At 38.0% G+C, this 20,994-nt stretch overlaps 2 protein-coding genes across 4 annotated transcripts; one reads left to right on the top strand and one right to left on the bottom strand.

The window, feature by feature from the left end:
* Positions 1-1,014: 1,014 nt before the first annotated feature.
* Positions 1,015-2,480, top strand: LOC147544122 (uncharacterized). The gene is made up of 2 exons (XM_086635631.1): positions 1,015-1,471; positions 2,344-2,480. Exons 1-2 carry the CDS (start codon positions 1,015-1,017, stop codon positions 2,478-2,480), a joined length of 594 nt encoding a protein of 197 aa, XP_086491757.1.
* A 1,502-nt stretch (positions 2,481-3,982) lies between these two features.
* On the bottom strand, positions 3,983-20,891 carry UBP15 (ubiquitin-specific protease 15). Of its 3 annotated transcripts, none has more exons than XR_015223848.1 (14): positions 20,596-20,834; positions 18,619-19,009; positions 17,110-17,491; positions 16,560-17,016; positions 16,356-16,477; positions 16,165-16,253; positions 15,792-15,877; positions 15,531-15,693; positions 15,248-15,371; positions 14,974-15,131; positions 14,789-14,873; positions 6,735-7,339; positions 5,723-5,784; positions 3,983-4,869 (listed from the first exon to the last, which is right to left on the bottom strand). XR_015223848.1 is itself a non-coding variant. In XM_086636992.1 (14 exons), exons 2-14 carry the CDS (start codon positions 18,903-18,905, stop codon positions 4,401-4,403), a joined length of 2,697 nt encoding a protein of 898 aa, XP_086493118.1. In that variant the 5' UTR covers positions 18,906-19,009; positions 20,596-20,891; the 3' UTR covers positions 3,983-4,400. The 3 variants fall into 3 exon arrangements, 2 of the variants coding, with proteins under 2 accessions (XP_086493118.1, XP_086493119.1); XM_086636992.1 differs by having other exon boundaries at positions 7,127-7,339; positions 20,596-20,891; XM_086636993.1 differs by having other exon boundaries at positions 7,127-7,339; positions 20,499-20,682.
* Between the last annotated feature and the right edge of the window lie 103 nt (positions 20,892-20,994).

Here is a 20,994-nt window from a genome sequence, read left to right as displayed (position 1 = left end):
TGTTTCGGGAAAGGCGAAAGAACAACGACGACAAACACATTCAACTGAAAGTGAAGAACTACTAAAAAAATTTGCTGAAATATTCCCAAGTGATCTATCTGCCGGATTACCCCCTACGAGAAGTATCCAACATCATATTGATTCGGTCCCAAGAACTAGCCTTCCGAATTGGCCGCATTATCGCATGAGTCCGAAAGGACATGAGAAATTCATTCTACTTTTAATGTTTCTGATTTATATGCTTATCATGGAGGCGGAGCAGCAACAACTAACTCGAGGACGAGTTCTCTTCAAGAAGGAGGGACTGATGCAAATGGTTTTAGAATAGGGTAGAAGCTCTCTAGTTTGTAAGGCAGTCTACATTTTCTGAATATTCAAGTAATATTAAAGGGTTTTCCCCTAGCAAAGGGTTCTCAAAGTCTTTTCCTTGGTTTCAACTCAAGAAATCAGGACTCCGACGGTGTTTGGAGTATTCCTTAAGAAGCAAGTACTAATCTGTTTTCTTTAGTACTGATCTGTTTGCTTTACAGAGAATCATGTGTTTGTATCTGACTTAATAAGAAACAACAAATGGAATGAGCCCCTCATCAAGGACTTATTCGATCCAGATTCAGCTAAAGTTATTCTCCAAATCCATCTACTGAGTCAACCTCAATCAGACAAACTGATCTGGACTCCTCATAAAGTAGGGAAGTTTTCGGCTAAATCGTATTATAGAGGGGTTAGCAATAATATTCGAAGCAACCGAGCTGGAAATGTTTTTCCTTGGACCAGATTTTGGAACCAAAAATTCAACTATTTCTATGGAAATTATTAAACAACGGTTTACCTTTGCTTGATTCCATTTACAGGTACAACAATACGATAGATCCCAACTGCAGATTGTGTGGACAGGAACATTAAACTTTAGATCACTTGTTTGGATCTTGTCAAAAGTTCAAACAACTTATAAGTCTGGCCTCCACCTTCGAAAGAATACCTCAAAACACAAATCCAGCTGATCTCATCAAGAACATGGTAATACAAAAACAAGAGGACAGAAAGGTGGTTTTTACTTCTTACCTTATTTGGTTATACTGGAAAGGACGTAATGAGCTACTGTTCCGAAGCAAAACTCCTGATCTGCTTTATATGTTCCACCAGGCTAGGATTCAAGCGAGTCGATTTTGCAACAGATCTTCCAATGAAGGTGAAGTTTCTAACAACTCATCATGGATCCCACCCCAGACACATCAACTCAAAATTAATTTCGATGGGGCTTTCTCTCCAACTGGGGCTGCTATAGGAGAAGTAGCAAGGAACTCGAGGGGTGAAATTTTGTTACAAAAAGCTGAAACTACAGAGGGAAGATTGGGGTTGGAGAGTGAAGCGAAAGCTATGCTCTTGGCAATTAAGTCGGGAAGAGATTTAGGGCATAATGAAGTGATCATAGAAGGGGACTGCCTAGCTCTTATAGAGGAAATAATCGACGGTCAGGATGATCTATCTTGGCGAATACAACCCTACATTCGACAAGCCCTTACTTGGCTGGACAGATTTCCTCTTTGGGCACTAAAGTTTACTAATAGGTAAGCTAATATAGCAGCCCGCGAATTAGCCCACTTTGCTCTGGCCCAGACGAGACAGTCCATTTCAATTTCCATGTAAAATCGAGTTGTTCTTTGGTCTTCTTTTAACTTCAATTTATGTAATCCTTTAGCCTTTGGCAATCAATGAAGTTATGGTTCGTTTGGTTGCAGGATTCATGAATCCACGGATTCATGAATCCAAATTGTTTCTTTTGGTTTGTTTGGTAACCAATAAGAATTCTACGATTCTTGATTCCTTCATTTAAAATCCTTTGGTTTGTTTGTCTATTATATTTAGATTCTTATAAAATAAGATTCTAATTAAAATAATATCCTTCAAATTCATGAATAATATCCCAAAAATAAAATCTCATTTAAATATTGTCTCTAGGTAACTAAAATTTTATGAAACCTATTTTTTTCCGGTGAAAATCATTATATTTTGCAAAAATCATTATTTTTTCAAAAATCAATATTTTTTTTTCAAAAATAATTATTTTTCAAAACAAAATTTATTTTTCAAAAAATAGTTATTCCTTCTACAAACTAATTTTTTTTCGCATGCATAAAGATATCTTTCTCGTTTGGATTTGGAAGATTAATTGGCTAAAAATGAATCTTGTTAAGATGTATTGGTTCAGAGGATAGTGTGAATACAATTTTAGGTGTGTATGAACAAAATCTACCCCATTCTCACTGGCTGGGAATTGGGGTTACTTTTATCATTAAGCAAATCAGATGATAAGTAAAGATCATTGGGTGGTGGTGGTATCAGTGGGTGGTGGTGGTCTCAGTGGTTGTGGTAGTTGTCTCATTCGTGGTGGTAGTCTCATTGGTGGTGGTGGTGGTGGTGGTCTCAGTGGTGGTGGTTGTCTCGGTGGTGGCTTTCTTGGTGGAGGCGGTGCTGAATAAATAAATACAGATTTATGGGGGTATTAACGTAATTTGCCGCATTTCAGCCATGGACTTTGGTTTTCAGGCTTGTTTTGAAGTCTGAAAAAAATGGACTTTATTCAGCCCATTTCAGACCTCAAGCCCATTCAGCAGAACTTTCAGATTTTAGTCAAGAAAAAAAAACAAACATCTGAAATCTGAATTGGACTCCAATTCAGATTTCAGATCTGAAATTTTTAAAAAACAAACAGCACCTTAGTCTTTTAGAACATTTAAACCTAACTAGAACCCTAGATGGCAAGAGGTTGAAATCAGCTTGATCCACATTTTGCTTTGAATTTTAAAGAAACTCTCTTTCTGGCGATCCCTCTAATTTTTTGGTTGAGTAAATTTGAAATCCCTCTTCCTAAATGATAATCCCTACCTAGATTATCTTCATCGATCAAAAGTGGTTATATTGTCTGGGAACCTAATTTCTGGATTCTTGTTTCTCATCTCAAGCTCTGACCACTTTATGCTCTTTATTTACAAGATAATCAGTTAAGTGGAGAAATCCATCTCTTAATCAAACAAGTCTTAAATTCTTGAATGGGTTGATATTTCAGGGAATCAATTTTCTGGTGAAATTTCAGGACATCAAATTGTTTCTCTTTCTAAAAGTAATTTCTCGGAATAGAATTGTTTGATTGATTTTACAGAGAGAAACATTTTGAGGAGGATGAAGAAGAGAGAAATAATTTGATTGATGCAGAGTAATTAAAATAAGAATATTCTGGAAAATTCAAAAAAGAGGTTAACAGTCAAATGGACGGTAACGGTCAAAGGGTGTCGTCTGAGTATTTTCTATAAAGTAAGGCGCTACGGGGAAGCTGGTCATAAAGCAACGGGTCATTTTGGAAATAACCCTTTTTTTAGGGTGAGTTTAGTATAGAGAAATTTGCAAAAAGACCTAATCTATATATTAAAACAGATCAGTCGGTTATGCAGGAGATAAGTCTGGCCGTCCATTTTATTTCTAGAGATTTAGTTGGGAACACATCCGACGGATAATATAAAATCTTTTCATGTAAATACACTAAAAAAAGAAGGGTATCTATGTAAATCAGTCAAAATTGGTTCGAAAATCGTGGGAAAGATCTAAATAACTAACCCACTCTCCCATATCGTCCTAATTTCTCTCCTAACTATTTCACTTAAAATTGAATCTCTCTCCTCTTTAACCACACGGTTATCTCTCCTCTATTGATTTTGGAATATGATTTACAAATTAAAGGAAGTTAATGTAATTTATGTTGTAATTTAAATTTATTTTTTTGTTCCTCAAAGGCGTTAGCCAAGAGGGATCTTCCCCGTCCGTAGGACGGGGAGGAAACCTAGTTTTTACGGACGGGGAGGAAACCTAGTTTCAATAATACTATAAGATCGACCATCAAACCAGACTTGGATATTATTTTGGACCCCTACCCATTGCCCCAACTTAAAATTATTCAACCGAAACATAACCCCACAAAACTATAAAATGATCAGAAGAGATGACAGCCTGAAAGTTAAAATTTTTACACTTGTTTTGATTCCAAAGGGTGAATTGACGTCTCTAATCTCAAAAGAGAGAATCAATATGACGAGAACGAGAAAAAACTACTTAAAAGAGAACATAAAAAACTACTTAAAAGATGAAAATGGTATTTTCCTCATTCAAACTACAAAGATTAATCTGACAATAACACTACCTAGAGCTCATAACTCAGAATGCTCAACAGAACTATATATCAGACCTTGGGATTGTTGCCCCCAATACTTGCAGACATCTGATATTCGGGCTGGCGTGAGAAAATTGTCTTAGTTTGTTGGATTCTCCTGATTCTGTAAACTGACAAGCGGTTGAGTTGCCAGATATGAATCTAGAACAAATCCTTTGCCTTCTGAGAGTAATCTAGGCTACTGCTTCCTATAAGTTGATCTCTGGCAAGAAATGTTGGTTTGAGATGAATATTCCAGTGTGTATTTGTTGAATAAAGATAAAATTGAATCAGCATTAAGAGGGTCGGAATAATCTGCCGTACTGAAAGAGTCTCGGGTACTCTCTGTCGTAAACGATGATTCATCCGAGCTTGTAAAAATTGACCAATCACTAGATGTTGCATCTGAAAAATCCAAGTTGGTGGACTCAGCATAAGTTTCTCTAATCTGTAGGGCCTCTCCATTCGATGCCTGACTGTTATGGCCCATGTAAATTTCGCGTCTCAATTCTGATGAAAGCTCCGCAGTGGAAAAGAATTCACTTGGTCCACTCTGTAGTGTAGTAGAAAACTTCTGAGTTTTGTAAACACCTTGTCCTGCAGAAGCTGGAGCCGACGATGATGCTGTAGCTTTGCCATTACAATCTCTCGGAGGACGTGGGCAGGACCTAATTCAGAGTTTAAGTAGTTAGAAACTGCTGAGAGGATCTAAGCATTACATCTCTCGGAAACTTGAAAAATAGGAAACTGATCACTACACTCACATTCCATGTTACACATGTAACATTAAAAACCAAAACATTGAAACTTCGCAACTAATGAGATAATATGGTTACAATAATGTCGCAAGATTGGTTCTTATACTTTTAATAATAACAAAAATAACACTCAAAACTCAAATTACAATCATAATCAAGAGATAGTTGTGGGGAAATTCAAGAATTACTATTTTCGAAGGATGGTAATTTTGATTTAAGATTAAGACCCACTTGGTCTGCTTTTTCTTACTTCATATTTTGTTGTTGGGGTATCCTGACCCAACTCTTAAGCTTTCCCAAAAAACAGATTATTACCTGTTTCATTGCTGATCTAAATACATGTTCTCAAAAGCCAGAACTATTTCACCTAAACTAATTCATTATTTTTATTACATTCGGAACTGTATTTAACTTTAACATCAGTTTTACATGATCTCACTGCAAACTGAAGAAATTTTTTTTTTGAGAATGTAAGTTGTTTCACTTATTATCTCCAGAAAAGTTTATACAAAAACATACTTAAACTTCTAAAAGTGAAGGTGGTGCAGAATGATAGTGGAGATAGAATCAGTGTGCCAGAGATTGTCGGGGAACTACCCTGATTCAACTCGGTTCTCCTTGTACAATACTATAGGACCTCTTTAAAAAGTACAAGGAATCCAAAAAAAGGTATTGGTGTGTTGGAAAACCCTATGTAAGAAATAAAGACGAAAGAAAAATATGGGCACAACTGTGACACAACCAACTTCCTAAGCATATTTACCTGGTATAGAATAAGATATATGCACCTTCCGACATCACTTGGCTCATAAGAACCGGCTGAACCTGTCAGAAAAGATTGACGAGAAATTTTGAGATGCTGCGTGTAAAAAAAAATATCAAAATTTAACCTGAAGATGGATTTCATCAATCTCAGAGGAGTTCAGAATCTGATACTGAGGAAAACCAGCTAAACAGACTCGAAATCGAGATTGGTCAAATAATGCAGCTGGATATTTTTCTTTAAGGCGGAAGAATTTGTTCACCTCGTGGATCATAAATAATTCTAAATGTAATTGTAGATGAGAAATACTCCAACTAGACACAAAAGGACGACTAGCAAAACAGGAATGTTACTTAAGAAATGTATAATGCCACCACAAAAAGATACGCCTTTGATAGTAAATCAACGGATTAATGGGTTACAAGTTTTAGAAGAAGCTGATGATTTATGAAGATAATCTACATGATGACTGACTATAACGCCACCACAAAAATATTAGTCTTAGTTCAACCCACTAAGGGTTTTTCCACGATTCCTAATAAGAATAAGCCTGCATCAGGAACCACCCTCTAAAATCAGTGGTGTGGTCTGTGTGGATGTGCTTAAGCTCGGGGGCAAACTGGAAGTTATCTTTGAGAGTATAACATGAACTTTATGTAAATGAAATTAAAGGAAATTATATGAGAAAATAGCAGAGAAACATGCTTTATGGAGAGAGGCAGGAGTCAACAAACAATATACTCAAAGACTGAATCCAAGAATGTGACGTTTGGATATGCATAAGTGGTATGACAAGCAAGTAACAAGGACAAACAAAAAACTTCTATTGCTATACATTGAATTGAGCTATAATGAATGTACCCTGGTTCAAATAAGATTGATCAACTAGTAGATGTGGTTTACAAAGTAAACAGTAACGGCAGTGAGAAGAGAGGCCATTTACTGCAAGCAAAAGATGCTCAACAAACACTGGAGGCCAAAAACGGACCAAAAGGCATAGTAGAAGACCTACTCTGAATGAGCAACATCAAGTTGAAACAGAACTAGTACCGCCTTGTCTGAATGGTCCGGGATCTTCCCATAAGGAATGTAAGGGGATAGTCGCATACAGATGGTTTTTCTCGTGTTTCCATATGTGAACTCGATGAGTCTTTTGTAATTGCTTCAAGTTTCTTTTAACAGCTTTAATCACTTGATAGAACTCATGTTCTACTTAATGAATTTCTCACTTTTGTATATCTCCCCTTGAAAAGACTAAAACGTGAAAGTGTAAGAAACAACAACAATTTTCAAAAGAAAAATGTCAAGACCGGTAAAATAGTGAACATTGTTATATGGTCAGAAGGCAGCATGTTAGCTTCAACTGTACGAAGACGTTGTAGATGTGGAAAGAGAAATTTTTACCTCGGTGTCATCTATCCTGAACCATGTTCCTTGCAGATCTTTAACGTAGGAGACATAATGCCCAGAAAACGATGCATTTAATGTATCCAAATGAACAACAACTCCATACAGCATATATAGGGGAGGACTGTCACCTGTGGCAGTCATGAACGGAATCATGTCCAACATATCCGGGAAAGTGATATACTTGTTTATTTTCCCATATTTTCCCTCCTGATGCGAAAAACACAGAGTTAAACAAACCAACTTTCAGATCAGAGGAAAGAAGGTTTTACATACATCTGAAGTATTGATAGGAACAAGGACGGAACTAGGATTTCATTTTAGGCAGGGCAAACTTAAGTAAATATTTTAAATGAAAATTTTATCAAAAAAGATTAATTCTCGCAAAATATGATGACATTTTTTGTTCGATGACAATTGCTTCATACTTTTATCATTTTATAATAAAAAATTAATTCTACCATTAGATATACCTAATATTTGAGACATTTTTTTTGTATATAGGTTTGTGACATGTCACGCTAATTTCGACTAGAAGAGGTAAGGGAGAGCCCCGTGATGGTGGTTGAAGTGGTAATAGAAAAGAAAATAAAAAACAAGAGGAAAGGGGGAAAGAAAAGAGAAAAAAAGAAAAGTGGAGGGTCAATCAACAACTTTGACTGGCTTGTCGACTGGTGATACATTAGTAAATAATAAGCAGATCATGAAGTGAAGGATAAAGAAACAAATAAGAGATATCAGAAATAATTGAAGTACACATAAGGAGGGTAGAATTGGAAAAACAAAACAAATTTTGGGGCCTAGAAAGAAGTTCAGACACAATTAGGTTCAGGTTGTTGGAATCGGCCACTAGCTCAAAAGCTGCTGGACCGGTATTCCCTAAATAAGGGGGACCTAGAGTTGTTTAAATCTCGAGCAAGAGGTCTCACTAGATTAGTCTCGCCGAGTTATTCAATTTAGACTTGAAGTTTGTCCAAATTCAATTCTCTATGTATGAGTTGTTAATAAATTAATTTGGTATGAGAACAACTTACTCTGAACCGCAATTTTGAGTGAGTCCCACATCTAAGATATATTGTAAGTACTATTTTCTTATATAGACTCTTCCATGTATTAATGGTAGATCTCTTGACATAATAAGGTGCTTTGTGTGGTTTGCACCAAGCAAACCGCGCAACGCGGGTGTGGCGTGGTCGTTTAGGGTGCATTGGGCGCTTTAGAGGTGTTTGCACGCACTTTGCACTTAGCACGTACGTATCGTCACGAAAAGCGATCGGAACCTTTCATTTTACGATCATAGATCTGATCCGACTATTGAGATGTGAGGAGTGGATATGAAAAGATCCAACAAGAAAGATGTCGGGCGTCCCTTATGATAAATTCTAACGTGGTGTTCAAGATTTATAAACCAAATCTAGGGCTTTAACACAGTTTTGAAACATCGAAGTGGTGTTCAAGATTGGCCCAAAAACTAATTTTCGGTTTGATTCGAATCTAGTGTTAGAGAAAAAATTCATTTTCAGTGTTTTGAATCTCATTTTTAAGAGAGATAAACTGTCCCGCTTCCTTGGGTAAGTCGCTAAGTCCAAAAAGCCTTATTAGAAGAAAACAGATGTTTTGTTTATAGATTTATCAGTTATGATGTGTAAGCAAGAAATGTATCTGTCAATTAACTTTTAAATGGGAAAAGTAATCTACTACTAATGTCGTAGGAGAGAGAAGCTCTGACACAGGTGAGTTTGCGACTAAGTTCCGGTGACACTAAACCAACCCTTGAGATCGCAGTAAACCAATCCATAGCTAAAGACATTGCACAGTATCTCTGATTCTGGTATAGCTCCGCCTGGTGGTATAGCTCCGCCTGGTGAACTGAGTTTATCAATAGGAGGTTATCTTGGCTGGACTTTCACCGGAGATCACCATGAACGGTATGTCTGTCAAAATTGAAAACAAGAGACTTCTTCTCTCCAGGTTGAGAAATGGGAGGTAGGCTATCTCTGAAATTCGGTATTTTAAAGAATGGATTATTGATTTAGCCTCTGAGTGGTATTTCAAGCCTTTCAGGTTTCATGGGAAAGCAGAAACCAGAACATATATCTTAAAAAAAAATATCTCGGCTTCGTGAGGGGTCTAATCTGAGGCTATGGGAAAGCATGTTGAATGAGAGAAGGGAATACATGTGGGCTCATAAAATTGGGGAGGGCGACAACAGCAAGAAATCTATATGCATTCCTATGGTGGAAAAGCTAAGGGTTGGAAATTAATGGCCATTGAGCTAAAACAGTTGGTGGCTGAGAAGCTGAAGGTAAGAATGAAGGATGTGGGGTCATTAACTAATCCTATGAATCTTCTTAATATTTCTAGGGAACTTGGAAAGGAGAATAATCAGCATATTAGACCTGGAATCCCATATTCCAAGATACACCTGGGGAAGACAAGGAGTCGGTCTAATCGGTCTCAAGATGGTAGATTCAAAATCTTGGCCGACTTAGATGAACCAACCGACACCGTTGAGTAAAAACAACCAAGGAAGGCGTGCTAACTAGACAATACAGGAGCAGGGGCATCTCGAGGAAACTCCTCTGGCCTATAAATATCAGAGAAACCCAAGAGGTAAATCTCATAACCCCCTATCTTCTCTGCCTCCTTACCCCTCTTCTTCAAACCCTCTTATGGCTTCTTCTGAGATTACTGGTACGGACTGGTCGAAAACTATTATGGTTTCCGTTGAATCACCAGACAGTTTTTGGCATGAGGTTAAGGAGATAGTGTGTAATATTGTCGACAGTAAGGATATTGAGATTTTACCCTTCATGGATGATGATGCCATTATCAAATCCAAATCTCCTTTAGATGTTCTTGCTGAAGTGAAATCGGTTATCGATCCTAACACAGGGAAACCGATTCACTTCAGCAAATGAGCACCTCAGTGTAACTCTGTTACCATCACTCAAGCTCTAATGGAAGTTCGTATGTATGGGTTGCCGTTCAACTTATGGAATGAGAAGATTTTCTCGTCGTTAGTCTCCGACCTAGGAGAAATTGTTGACATTCATGAGGATACCATGAATCTTAGCAACCTAATGGATGATGATGATGATGCCATTATCAAATCCAAATCTCCTTTAGATGTTCTTGCTGAAGTGAAATCGGTTATCGATCCTAACACACGGAAACCGATTCACTTCAGCAAATGGGCACCTCAGTGTAACTCTGTTACCATCTCTCAAGCTCTAATGGAAGTTCGTATGTATTGGTTGCCGTTCAACTTACGGAATGAGAAGATTTTCTCGTCCTTAGTCTCCGACCTAGGAGAAATTGTTGACATTCATGAGGATACCATGAATCTTAGCAACCTAATGTATGCGTCTGTCAATGTGGAAGTTAGTCCAGGATGATCTCTAGAAAGGTTTTAGTAGTGGAAGGCATCAGTTACAATATCAACTTCATAACCATTACTATAGCAGAAAAGCATCAACAATTTCAGCCCTATCAGGTACCGGAGAAGATAACGGAAAACACTACTCCGGGGACAGTATAGACGACTCAGGATAAGGTCGAGGGGACAAGTCTGGCAACCCCTAGCAGGATAAACACTGACGCAGTAGCCGTTGTCCCAGAGAAAGGTACGGTCAATAAATCAGAGGTAACCTCTGATAAGGAAACCACGTAGAAGAATTTGTCAGGGACCCAAGGAAAGGAAAGACAAAGGAAGGTGTTATCATCCAGTTGTCCCAAGAGGAAATTTCAAAGGGAAATGCTAAGTGTACAAAGAATCTTTGACAAGATTCTTGACACGATGAGTCACACGGGTAAAAGAACGGCCCAGGTCAAAGTCAAACTTTGAAAAACTTTGAATTTCTTTTGTCTTTTAGTGAAAATGACTCATCATGTCAAGGATCTTGTCAAGGATTTTGTACATGTAGCACTCCCGAATTTCAAATAAGTTGGCGGGAATGAAAGATATGTTGGGTCTGGAGATTCGTCAAGAGATGGTCAAGGCTATGTTGTTTGAGGCGAGAAGCGATGCGAGGCGATGAGGTTGTCGCCTCGCCTAGCGCCTCTCACCTCATGGCAGCAGCTTGAGATAGGGTTAAGGGGGATGAAGAAGGTAAAAGAGAGAAGAAGAAGTCGAAATCATAAAACCCTAGGAGGGGTTAATGTATTTTTACTGATTTATCCCTAAAAAGCTTCTCTGCCTCCCTTTTAAAAGGGTGTACTATCTTCCTATTTGAATTTAATATAGAAAAGGAGGTCAATCCTCCCTACCTACACTACTAAATAGCCTATTTAAACTTGGTCAAGGGTGGGCTCAAATCTCTTTTACATCTGTTACACCTCTCTCTCTCTAAACGAAATTGGACCTCTTAAACCCTAGATCTTCATCTTCTTCAACAGTTCTTCTCCTCTCTATCACTATCGCCTCATGGTTTTCCACGCGAGACGACCTGTTCTTCAACCTTGAGCCTTGCTTGCCAAGGCGTCGCCTATGCGCGCCTTTGACAACATAAGCTTTGACTGATCTGGTCAATAGCGCTAATAAGTGGGCCAAAGGAGTCACTTACAAAAGGAAGAGGAAGACCAATGCTCAAATGGCGCCCAAGATTAGCGAGATTCCAATGGAGAAAGAAACTAAGAAGGCTAAAGGCACCAAAAAAAGTATCCAGCTTCGTCCAAAGTTTAAGTCAGGGCGAGGAGAGTCTGGGGCACCCATGAAAGGTAAGGTAAGCTTCTCTGAGATGAATGAAGAGGAACGAATGGAACACCTCATTAAGGTCTCAATGATGGCTATAGTTTCAGAGTTCTTTGAAACTGCTTCTCTTTATTGGAGACTGAATCATACTTTCATTATTCTTATTCCAAAGAACCAAAACAGTTCTAAGTTTTCTGACTATAGGTCTATTAGTTTGGTAGGAGGAGCTTACAAGATTGTTTCCAAAATACTAGCTATGAGATTATCCATAGTGATTGGCAGTATTATTTCCCCTTATCAAGGTGCTTTCGCTGGAGGTAGACAGATTTTAGATGGGGTGATGGTAGCTAATGAGTTAGTCGATTCTAGAAGGAAAGAAGGTAATAATGGACAGGTAGTTAAAGCTGATTTTGAGAAGGCTTATACAGAATCAGTTGGGACTTCTTATACCACGCTATGCAAAGAATGTGATTCGGCTACAAGTGTAAAAGTTGGATTTACTCATGTATCTCGATGGCTACGTTTTCAGTTCTTATTAATGGGAGACCTTCATCAGTTTTTCAGAGTTCAAGGGGGATCCCTTGTCTCCACTCTTATTCCTCTTAGTAGCAGAAGTCCTTAGTCATTGCTTGCAGGTACCTGAGGAGAAGAACTGGGTTAAAGGCTTTAAAGCTTCACCGATAGGAGATAGCATTAATCATCCGCAGTTTGCAGACGATACACTTTTCTTCATTGATGTGAGTGCAGATCAATTACGGAAGCTTAGAGAAATCCTGATTTGGTGTGAAATAGCGTGAGGTCTAAAGGTGAATATGAAGAAATCCTACATTTATAGTGCTACTGCAGTAGGAGAGAAGAACATAAATCATGAGATGATCAAGGATTTCGGCTACCAAGTAGGGACTTTTCCAACCTCATACCTTGGTCTTCCATAAGGAGAGAGGTATAAGTCCAAGAAGCTGCGGGACCTGGTTCTGGAACGCATTAACAAAAAGCTAGCAGCTTGGAAAGGGCACTTGCTATCTAAAGGTGGCAAGATAACTCTTATTAAATCAGTCCTTCAAGCATTGCCTACATATTTCCTTTCTCTTTTCACTTTTCCCATGGGAATTCTAAAGGAGATAGACAGGAAAATGAGCTCCTTCCTATGGAATACTTTCGAAGATCAGAAGAATCTTCATTGGGTGGCTTGGAACTCTATTAGTAGCAGTAAGAGCAAGGGAGGCTTAGGAGTAAAAAAATCAAAAGTAATGAACCAAGCCCTCCTCATGAAATGGCTATGGAGGATGAATCAAGACAACGTATCCCTTTGGAAACAGGTGATATGGAATAAGTATGGTAAGAGCAGTGAGGAGTGGGTCAAAAACTGCAAGAACAGGACTTTTGGTTGTGGGGTATGGAAGGGCATCGTTGCTAACTTGAGACCAAACCATAATATCACAAAATGGGAGCTAGGAAACGGGGAGAAGATAAGTTTCTGGTCAGGTGTCTGGGTAGGCTCTGAACCCCTAAAAGCGAGTTCCCCTGAAATTTTCAATGTGGCGTGTCAGAAAAATATCTTGGTCTCCAATGCTTTTAACAGTGAGACTCAAACTTGGGTGGTTAACCTCAGAAGAAATCTTAACGTCTGGGAAGTGCAACAGTATGTTAGTCTCATGGAACTTCTTCACGATATAAACCTTTCAGGCAATCAGGATAAAAAGGTTTGGGCTTCAGACGAGAAGGATGTTCTCTCAGTTTCCAACTGCTATAAGAGACTTGACTTGGATAACCGGATGATAGACTCCTCTCCTCAAAAGTCATTTAGTACAAAGCTATTCCCCCAAGAGTTGGTTTCTTTCTTTGGTCTCTCCTCCTTAAGAAAGTTCCAACAGTGGATGCTCTCAAACGGAGAGATTTCAATATTCCTAATAGATGTTTACTATGCAAGGAAGAGGAGGAAAGCATAGACCACTTTTTCCTTCATCGCAGAGTAACCTCAGCTATCTGGCAGTTCTTCCGCAATTTTATCTCAGTCCAACGGTGCAGCCCAGACTCAGCATCTCAGATGCTGGCTCAATGGGGCGGCCTCTGTAAGAGGAAGAAGAAAAAAGAAGTCTGACAACTTGTGCTAGCGGCTATATTTTGGAATATTTGGAAAGACAGAAATAACAAAATCTTCAAAGGAAAGAACCTATCAAGTAATGTCGACACTGAAGACATCAAAGGAACGATATTCTCTTGGATTAGGAAGCTAGATAAATATAAAAATGTATCTTTCCTAGATGTAGTGAATCAATAGGAGGCATGGATATCGTGAGAGATTCCATTGCCATTCCCTCTACCTTGTAAATATATAGTTTTGTTCCTAATATATTCATTCAAAGTTTCAAAAACAATTAACTTTTAAATAGGTGGCTGGAGCTCAAGGAGATTTAGTTATAACTCGCTTGGGGTGATATGGTAAAACATTTTGCACAACATAGTATGGACAATCTAAAGGAACTCAACTACATCTATTTCTGTTTTTTTTTTTTGAAATATTTGGATTAATATTGAAAGAAAAAATCTATACAAGAAAGGGGGGAGAACAAAAACGAAAACTTCAACTACATCTTTTTAAAGATAGAAAGGCATCAAAGTCGGTCATGTGCTTGTTTCAGACCACATTGTACCTTCAGAGTCAAGGAAACCCAAATTTCTACCATTTTAGGACTTCACAAGTAAATGGGATCATTTCTCGTCTGTGTAGTTTTCGTGTGATTTTCCTCCCTTAAGAATAACAGGGTAAATATTTTAATGTCTTCTTGTACATTCTTTACGAATTCAAAACCCCTCATTGCGCTTTACAACTAAGGATCAAGTAGATGCATAACTGAATTAGATTATAGTGCATGTGAATCTGGTATCTTGAAACTGTGGGTAAATGAGAATGACGGCACTAGAGTGTAATAAACCTCTTGTGGACCATTATTTGTAAATAATACCTGGAATCTCTTCAATACAATCGTAAGGATGTTCGGTGCTTCGTGTATACTCAACTGCTTCTGAGCTTTGACATATGTACCACACCTTTAAGCACAATACAATAAACTAGTGAATTGATCAAGTCAGTTTGATTATGCGTGACAAACATGATATCTGTGAAATTGGATGCAAACAGCCATCATACCTTCCACATATGTACATATTTTCTCCATCCAAATCCTCCCGAGCTGTAAATTGAGTGAGTGCATCCTCCAGAGTTTTAACCCAGCCCAGGATTTCAAGTGTAAGATCCATAAAGTTTTCATATCGCTCAGATTCGTGCTGACATCTCAGACATTTTACCTGGTTGTAGTGACCGAAGTTTATGGATCATGACAGAAACAAGAAAAGAACTCCACATTGGCATTATAAGAAGATATTTTGTACCAGACTAAACGACTCACAGTCACAAGAATCACCTTTGATCTAAGCCGGCCACCAAATGTGTGTTGAATGAATGTTGTTTCTTGCAATCTCGGGTCAACCTCCTTTTCAATACCCAGTCCCTCAAGGGATATAGATTGCATCGATGTAACTAGAAGCCTGTATTAGATGACATCATAAAACAATGGAAGTTCAGTAAAGGAAATGAGTAACCCAAAGAGCCGTCAGTTTTTCATCAAACATGAAGACCTAGAAATGAACCAAAAAGTTGAAAATGTCTACACGCGCTTAAAATTAGCAAGGTAAATCTTGACACACCTTAAAAATTCATGAGCGTCTTCTTGATTTCCACTACCCATTTGGCAACCAATACTCTGCATTTGTGAAAGTATCCTGTTCGGAGACAAAGGTCCACCACCTTCTCTTAACATCAGCACATGCTGCTCTAGTTCACACATAAGGCACCATTTTTTCTTACAGCCTAAACATATAAAGAAATGTTACATAATTCCCCAAAATAAATAACATTGAATACGCATTTACAGCTATATCATGCATTGATTAAGAATCACATATTACAGTTTCTTGAATGTAATCTGCGGAGCAAGTAGATGGTGAGAGGCTTTGTGCATGTCAGACATTGCAAGACAGCATTGGCATAGCAGCTGCAAAGGCATATATATATATTACAGATCAGGATCGAGTAAAAAAAAATGACCCAATAAATAATAAAAAGATCAGAACCATTTATTTTAATGATCATGAAGTTTTTATATCTAATTATACCTGTACAATGAAATTTATCAAGTAGTTACCATCATATAAGTGTGACCAGAGGAAAGTGGTCCCTAGGCACCTGGGAGGTTGGGACCTACACGAAAAGCTTTATCCCTTTTCTCTTTATGATATCTAGTCTATGCCAACAATGGAGTTAAACAAGATAACACGGTACCTGTTTCCACAATTAAGAAGTCCTCTAGGATTAAGGTCCCAAACTTCACAATAGAAGAATGTTACAAACTCGTCGTAAGGGAAGAACACCTGTATCATTAACGTAGAACAGGTTACTTGATCATTCATTATCATCTACACTAGTAAAACGAGTACAAACTAATATTGGGTGCCAGTCAGTGAGCACTAAACCTTATTTTTTCTATGACCATCACCACGGAACCTGTTGGTATCTTGCCTATGTAGTTTAGCTAACCCTGGTTCCTTGACTCCTTGTGCATGGACACCCATGGAACCACTAGCTAGGGCAATATCTACACAAAGAAATGAGTATTCGAGGATATAATGAGTCGTACTGAAAGATACATGAATTTAGTACGAACAAACACCACCCACTTGATTCATTCAGCATGCAACCCTTTCTCTCTATCCTCGAGATGTAACCCTCTCTTAATGCTTTCTCAACTGGTTTTGATGACATAGAAGTTTGTGTTCCCGAAGGGTGCAATTTGCTTTTTTTGCTTCCCCTGACTGGAATCTTTGTGGGCGCAGAACCCAAGCCTACTCTTTCATTGTTATAAGGTGATCGCTCCGCAGGAGAACTGCATCTAGTTGAAGTGAGGTTCATCTTCATTTCCAATGCAGTTCCCCCGTTTGGATCTGAATAAATTGCGGAAGAGGTGCTATAGTCATTGCTCAACTCAACTGTATCATGAGTTAGACTTCTTGATTTATGACTTCCATTCATAGTGCTTCTTGAAGCACTGCGTCCCCGCCCAGAAACAGGACGACCATTGGCGCTATGCCATTTATATGTTTCTTCTGCTACAGCAAAGGAGTTGTCATTCACTACCTAGACCCATCAAGGATAACAAAAAGGTTAGAAGTTGAATCAGGATGACAAAAAAGTAATACAGATCTCAAACACACAGATAAGTACAGGAACCTTAGTATATCTCGAATCACTGTTCTTTGATGGAATTGCAGAAGCCAATGATGGATTTGTGATCTGATATTTGTTGGTTTCTTCAACGGAACCAAAAAATGCACTTTCCTCCGTACGTAGGACTTGTTGGGTATTGACCATAGTTGTGTTAGCAGGGTGAGGAGGATGTTGTGGTCTATGTGAAGGAGAATTGTTCTGAACAGCACGCTTGATATCATTGGCATGGTAGAATGAGTTCAAGCTATCACTCGTAAAAATACTCTCGTCACAGGGTTCTTCAAATGAAGAACGTTTAGAAGATAACTTTGCACACGCCATTTCCAACTGCTGGCATTCTTGCTTGTGACCATGCCTCCAATGAACTATTTGACACTTTCCTGAACTGCAAAAGTGTGTGATATTCAAAATAAATAATAGAAGATGGAGAAGGTCAAAGTTACTGGTTTCAGTTCATGGAGAAGGTCAAATTGACTATATTTCCATGGATACCAGTAGTATTGGCCCAATACCATAACAGCACATCACTATAACATCATCGCTCATCATATAGATCTTATCTTTGTCTTTTTATCAATCGTTTTATCCTATTTTAACAAAAGGAGTTTTAGTCGTACTTTGTAGAAGATTATTTAACTTCGGGATAGAATATGAATTATGAAAAAACTCAATGTTCAAAAAGACCTCTTTTAGCCTCAAGGCTGTTGGCTCTTAAGATGTGAAGCGGTGCCTTGAAGCGTACGCTTCCAGGCGTAAAATGCGTACATTATTTTTTCGAAGGAAATTTCTCCAAATTTTTATATAGAAAGAAAGTCATATCATCTTTCTCTGTTTTTTATTAGAGAAAAGAGAACCATGTACAACTATAGCAACTATTACATTTCCCTATTTAAAATCATCTAAACCAGAACCGCAGAGAGGAGCAGAGAAATCTGAGAAAAGAAACCAGAAAACAAAAACAAAAATTAGGGTTTTGTAAGTACTAAAGATGACTTGAAGAAGGAGAACTCAGGTAAACAAAGAATGAAAAGAAAAACATTTTCGTTCATTGAAAATAGTCCTAGTTCAGTTCGTTGAAGAGAACCACCATTTTTTAGCTCGAAGAAGTGGGAAAGAAAGAAGAGAAAAGAAAGTACAAAAAAAAAAAAACATTTTTGTCTTTTGTTTTGGTATACAAACAGTCTGGCGTGCGCCTCTAACTCCTTCAGGCGTTTCGCATCAAGAGGTATGCCTCGAAAATTAAAGGTGTATGCCTTGTTAAGCTGGAAAGATGTTTAAGCCTCAAGGCAAGAGGCTACCAGATCTCCTCAAGGCAAGAGGCGTACGCCTTGACTGATTTTTAACAGTTCTAATTAGTTAAACCAAGGATTAGAAGATAAGGAACAGACTACGCAACTTTGAGGAAGTTATTTATATAAGATGCCTCTGATTTCCTTTAAAGTTGCGAATATTAAGTTGAAAGAAGGAGAAAGAAAGATTAGCAAATATTTTTATCATCATCCAAAACAATACCAGTATCTAACAGACTTGCATTTGGAGCAGCGGGTCGTAGCAGGACCAAAGCATCTGGCACACACATGAAAACTGGCCTTTGGAGAAATATCAACTGGTAAATCACTAACAGTTGCCATTGCCTCTGCACGAAGTGCTTCTTCGGCTGCTAACAGAGCTAGCTGACTTATCCTCTCCTTCTTTTGTGCAACATCGTTCCATTTACCGAGTAAGATGTAAGTAACCAGAGGAAGCACAACGAAGACAAGAAATAGCGCAGGTATATCAGCTTCCCTTGGCTCAAGCATGTCCCCTCCAACATACTCATGACCAGTTTCCTCCCAACCAGACGGCTCTCAACTAGCTTCCCCCGGTGATATCCTTATCAGGCAATGCCCAAGTTTTCTGCTTTCTAAAAAAGGAGGGTAGGAATAAAGATAAATAAATATAAACATCAAAATACATTACGCATATTAGTATCCTATGCCATAAATATTGAAAATTAATTAAAGTACAACACAAAGCTAGCCCTTTCGCTGATTCCTGCTATATTGGCACATATTGGCACCAAAAGATAGACACGCCAATGGTACTTCCACATAATAATTTGCTTCTGAAATACTAAATAGGTTTCCGTTTAAGAATTTTCTATTATCAGGATTGGCTGCTTCACCATTAGCTATAGCCATTTACACGAGCTTTCTGAGGACGAGCAATCGAAGCCAAGTAAGTATGCCTACCTTAGGCAGTACATAGATCAACGGTGCTTATGTGTGACAGAGGCTGCTACTCTAGCAGTCGGCACGGGAAACATAGTAAAATAATACAGTACCAATCGATGATTAGTTAGATCTTTATCCTACATTTGGTTTCTATAAAGGTTAGTCAGACGGTCATATCAGGCCCAATTTTAAAGTAGTTACTTTGAGATGTACGATCTCTAGAGCCATCATCTACCATTGTAATTATGATTTGTTACTTATTGAGTTAAGTTGAATCAAACAAGAGTTGCAGACAACCTCTTTCGATAAAGAGTCTGGTGTGGTCCTCTTAGTTTGCATCATTGTGCTTATAAAGAGACCATAAAGTAATAAAAGTAGATTTATTTCTACAAGCTTATCATGACAAATCATGCTCATAGAGGATACTACGGGAGATTTTGAATTGTAAAAGTAGTATACTAATGGAAGTCTTCTCCTCGGAGTTTAATACTTTACTAATAAGAACAACTTTCAGTAAGCATCAGCCCTAGTTTTCAGTCACTCCCACTTGTTCTTTTCCTACATATTGTCCATACAAAGTCATGACATTTTTCTCTCCAAAATCACAAGAAAAGCACAAGAATGTAAAATTAAATAAGGCCAAAAGAGATGATCTTCTCCATTTTTATGCCCCCTCCACAACCTTACCCGAGCACATACACACATCCTACCCGACACGTGAAAAGCCCCTTACTCATCCAAACGATGAAACTTATTACTTCTGAAAATCCATTTTCAGATTCTCATAATGAGATATTGAGGTACGGCAGACCTACAAAAGCTTCTACTGTCACTCCCAAACATTTATTGCGTCCCCTAATGGTGAAAACAGCAGAAACTTCCAGAAACCCCAATCTATGCATAATGAGATTTCAAGTAACAGTAACCTCAATGACGAATCAAATACTTAAAATTTCAACAACAACAAAAAAAGTAGAGATTTGATATGAATTTTAATGATATTAAAGAAACCCATCTTCTAAAATGAGGAGATAATCTTTCTCTTATGGCATTTCACAGTTTCAACAAAATTAAGGAAACAATCCCTCACTTTCAGAGAATAATGTACTATTAACCATTTCAAGAATACCCAACTTCAAAGAAATTAGTACTTATTCTTATAGAATAAATCTAACTGACCTAAACTTTTTTTCTTCCCAGATTTAAGCAAGTAACAGACAGGGAGAAGATAGCATTGCTAGAGAGATGTTAGTCATAAGAAAGGGTCTGTTCTTACCTCAGGAAGGGGAAGAAAGAAATTCTTTCTTGTATCCTTTTACGAATTCTTTTATGATTTCTTGTGAAGTGTTCTTTCCTCTACAACATTTCCACCATAAATTCACTTGAATATAGCAAGTCAGATGAGTACGATTTAGAGAAAAATCTTGGTTTCCTCATTCAGCCGTACAAAATTTATTCAGGCTTCTAGCTTACTAGCACGCCACGTGCAGTTTCTTGATTAAGAGAGACGTCATTAACGTCGTTAGATTTTTGAATTTTCTTTTTTTGAATAACAGCCATAATATAAACCATAAAAGTTACAAAGTTCAGACCAACCAAAAAAAAACATTCAGCACAAGGGCTAAACTGTAACCACTTCAACAACAGAAGGGTTAAAACGAAATAAATTAATTAT

Source organism: Eschscholzia californica, unplaced genomic scaffold (genome assembly GCF_041429995.1).
Source record: "Eschscholzia californica isolate CP2 unplaced genomic scaffold, dmEscCali1.0.p SCAF_4, whole genome shotgun sequence".
Classification (NCBI taxonomy): domain Eukaryota; kingdom Viridiplantae; phylum Streptophyta; class Magnoliopsida; order Ranunculales; family Papaveraceae; genus Eschscholzia; species Eschscholzia californica.
The sequence above is the reverse complement of the archived record's forward strand: the minus strand, read 5'-3'. Positions and strand labels throughout refer to the sequence as shown.